The sequence below is a fragment of the Hydra vulgaris genome, chromosome 15 (genome assembly GCF_038396675.1).
Source record: "Hydra vulgaris chromosome 15, alternate assembly HydraT2T_AEP".
Classification (NCBI taxonomy): Eukaryota; Metazoa; Cnidaria; class Hydrozoa; order Anthoathecata; family Hydridae; genus Hydra; species Hydra vulgaris.
The window spans coordinates 1920001-1923594 of NC_088934.1; the positions used below are offsets into that span (position 1 = coordinate 1920001).

A 3594-nucleotide genomic window follows, 5' to 3' on the forward strand; every position below is an offset into this window, starting at 1 on the left:
GGAGTTATTTTGATCTCTTCCTTTGTTATGTCACAAAAAAGGCAGCAGTGTCGATCTTGAAATGAAGAAAAAAAGGAATAAATAATGTGTTGTATGACTGATTAAAAAAATAGTTATTCACTTGCAGAAATAGATTTGTTAGGATAATTATTTATTTCATAGTAGAAAAAAACTTACCGCTAGCTCCTGTGATTCCATATACACTGCACAGAAAATCGTAATCTCCAAACATAAAAACACGACAATGGTGATTTCTAAACCAAAAAGGTTTTTTTATCCAAGACTTTATGGAGAATAAATATTTTACAGCTTTGATACAGTAATAACATCCTAAAACTAATTACAAAGTACCCATCCAAACATGTGTGAAAACTCAAGAAAAAAAAAGTAATATGAATTGTTCTGAAATATTATATTTTATTGTTCAGAACAAATATTAACCGTGACTGCTGCGACATATTAACTTACTTCCAAACCATTTTTTGCATCTCATCAACTTGCTGTGTATATCTAGACAGTCCAACTTTCAGATTGACACGATAGTCTTTTGCTTCAAAAGTACTAAACACAAAACTATTTGATTTTGAGTTAGGCTAATTTTGATTAACAACTTGGTAACTCATTTTAAAAGAACCTCCTCCATGATCACCACCAATTTTTATATGTATTTCATCCTTTATAATCCCACCATGTTTAAGTAAGTTAAACCTTAAAATATTAACATTTAAATTTGTATATAAGTTTGTATAAATACACACACACAGATATATATACATATCTATATATATCTATATATATATATACCTATATATATATATATATATATATATATATATATATATATATATATATATATATATATATATATATATATATATATATATATATATATATATATATATATATATATATATACATATATATATATATATATATATACTTATCTTAAACAAACTAGTATAAAGATTAACTTTTATTTTTCTAGTAATTTATAAATTTAAGTGTTTACTAAAAATATCTCAAATTAATGAGCTATTACTTTTCCATTAGATTTAGTAGGTTTTCTATATTTTGTGGTAGGTCGTTGATATAAGCCCAAGGAGCTAGTTTAATTTCAAAAACAGCATTATTATTTTCATTTTGAAATGTAAATGGTCCATCTAAAACAACTAAATCATTTCCAGCCCATTCTTTTGCAACAACTCTTTGTTTGTTGTTTGAAGCAGTTTTAATATTTTTCGAATTTAACCACCTACAATATTAATATACAAGCAATAAGTTTTGCAATTATAAACAATTGTAAAAATGAACTACAAGTTTTCAAATAAAAAACGAAATTACAAAAAGTATTTTAAGTTCCATATTTATATTTACCTAGCCATAGTTTTCAATTTATTCCAAGTAATACCCATATCAGCTTTTAAAGCAACCATTTCTTCTGCATTTAAATCCACTCTTCCAATATTGGCTTTATTTAAAATTTTATTTGCTTCATCATTATCATATGACTTTAACATTACAGCTGTTTGACATACTTTAGAGTCCTGAAAGCTACCAGCTGTATGGTTGAATTGTTCCAATAAATATTTCTGTCTTTTTCTTAGAGAGCTATTACTACAGTTTGCGCTATCTTTATAGGCTTTGGGAGCAGAAACGAAACAAAGTGACTGTAAATTAAACAAAACATTACTTCAAATAGAAAATAAAATAATATTTTTTTTTTTTTTATAACTTATATTTAATATTAAAAAAACTAAATCAAACTGATTTACTCTTGCTTAAAATATAGATTGCATCAAAATGATATAATAAAGATTAAATACTACTACATTTCTAATAATTACAATTATATCTAGCATAATAGAAGAGTAAACACTATTTAACTTGCTATAAAGTTAAAACATATTTCTTACCCTAGGCCCACCTGATGAAAATTCTATTGTAGATGTTTTGGACTGATTCAACTTTTTTTTAATGATATGTAAAACAGCATCATTCTCGTGGGATTTCACTTGTGTCAGTGATTTGGTAAAAACTGTTTATACTAACTAATTGGTCATTTTCATTTATGGTGTTATTTGATACTTTTATGCAGTCTTGATTTTCAAAATTTCTGTCTTTTAAAAATACTTTTTTGTCACAAATCTTGCATATAATAGTTAAATGTTTTCTAAATTTCAGATATATGGACAGAATATGATAGGCTGTCAATTGTGATGTTAGTTTTACACAATGGACAATTTGAATCATTTTCTAATTTATCTTTAACATTTGATAAAATGCACAAGCTACAGAATGAGTGTTGACAGTTCTTTAGCATGACATATGGCTGATTCATAACTTCCCCACAAATCTTACAAATGCATAAAACTATAGTGGATTTAGTTCATGGTTTAGTTCTGTTAAAATTTCTTTATCTTCTTGTATAGGCAATGAATCAAGAAATGATTTTATATAAAATTTTGTCCATTTTTTAACCTTTCTTGGTCGCCCAACATTAGATAGAGGTTTTCGACCAGGAATACCAAAAACACATTTGCATTCGACTGTTGGACATTTTACCCAAATTTATGGAGCTTTGAAAACTTTACAGCCTCTATTTTCGATGTTTCTAAGAGAAGTATAACACTTCATGCACATTTTCTCTGGATGAATACACTGAGAATCTTCTGATACATTTATTCTAAAAGCTTTATAAATTCGATCTATTTTACTGTCAGTTTTTAAACTGTTTTTTCCTAAAAGGTTTCCACATACTCTACATACTCTGGATAGTTTTTGTTGGTGATTACTCGCCATATTTTACGGAGTTTTTTTCGTGAAACCTACCCTATTCAAAAACATTATATTTTCTTATAAAAAAATGACTGGTAATATGGACTATATTTTTTCAAAAGATAAAAAGAAGGAGTATTGTTAACAACTTACCAAAATCTTACAAAAATTTTAGTTCTTCTAAAATACAAATGAATAAAATATGTTAATTTCGCTAAAAACAAAGCTTTGTTGATCCCAGTAAAGCAAATTTACTACTTCAAATTCTAATAATTACAATACTCAATCAAGTTCATTTGTGATCGGTTTTGCTTTATTTTACAAGATCAAGTTTACCAACAACAAAAAAACACAAACAAACGGGCAAATCGGTAAGCACTGTATAATGAAAGCTTAACACAATTAATCAAATTAATGATATTTATATATTTGCAGCTAACGCATGCGCATAATAAAATCCCAAGTTTTAATAAGTATTGAATCACCGTGCGGGAGAAAGCGTATTATCTCGTGAACTTTTATAACGTCATAGAGTCTTAGAGAAATCCAATCAAAAATTGAATAAAAATTTTTCTTATATTGAAATCTTATTTGTTTTCTTATCTCACTTTGCGCAACAGCTTCTGAAATTTGTTCTGAAATTTTTTTAAGGGGCCGTAGTTAATAGTTTTTTATTATAATTTCATCATCCAATTTATTATTATTTCTGATTTATTTTCATTTAAAAATAAGAAATACAAAAAGGTGATACTGGTAATATCAAAATTACTCTTAAATAACACCGAAAAAAAACAACTCGTTAAAATCGTGTGCTATCGT

General features: G+C 26.4%; 1 protein-coding gene across 1 annotated transcript in view; it reads right to left on the bottom strand.

The window, feature by feature from the left end:
• LOC136091667 (uncharacterized) overlaps window positions 1-1859 on the bottom strand; it is a 4329-nt gene extending 2470 nt beyond the window's left edge. Inside the window, exons 1-6 of the mRNA XM_065819375.1 lie at window positions 1845-1859; window positions 1375-1667; window positions 1040-1252; window positions 469-561; window positions 178-254; window positions 1-55 (exon numbers count right to left, since the gene is read on the bottom strand). The exon at window positions 1-55 is cut by the window's left edge and continues 151 nt beyond it. Of these exons, the coding sequence (XP_065675447.1) occupies window positions 1-55; window positions 178-254; window positions 469-561; window positions 1040-1252; window positions 1375-1667; window positions 1845-1859 (746 nt within the window). The remainder of the gene's footprint in view (window positions 56-177; window positions 255-468; window positions 562-1039; window positions 1253-1374; window positions 1668-1844) is intronic.
• Window positions 1860-3594: the final 1735 nt, after the last annotated feature.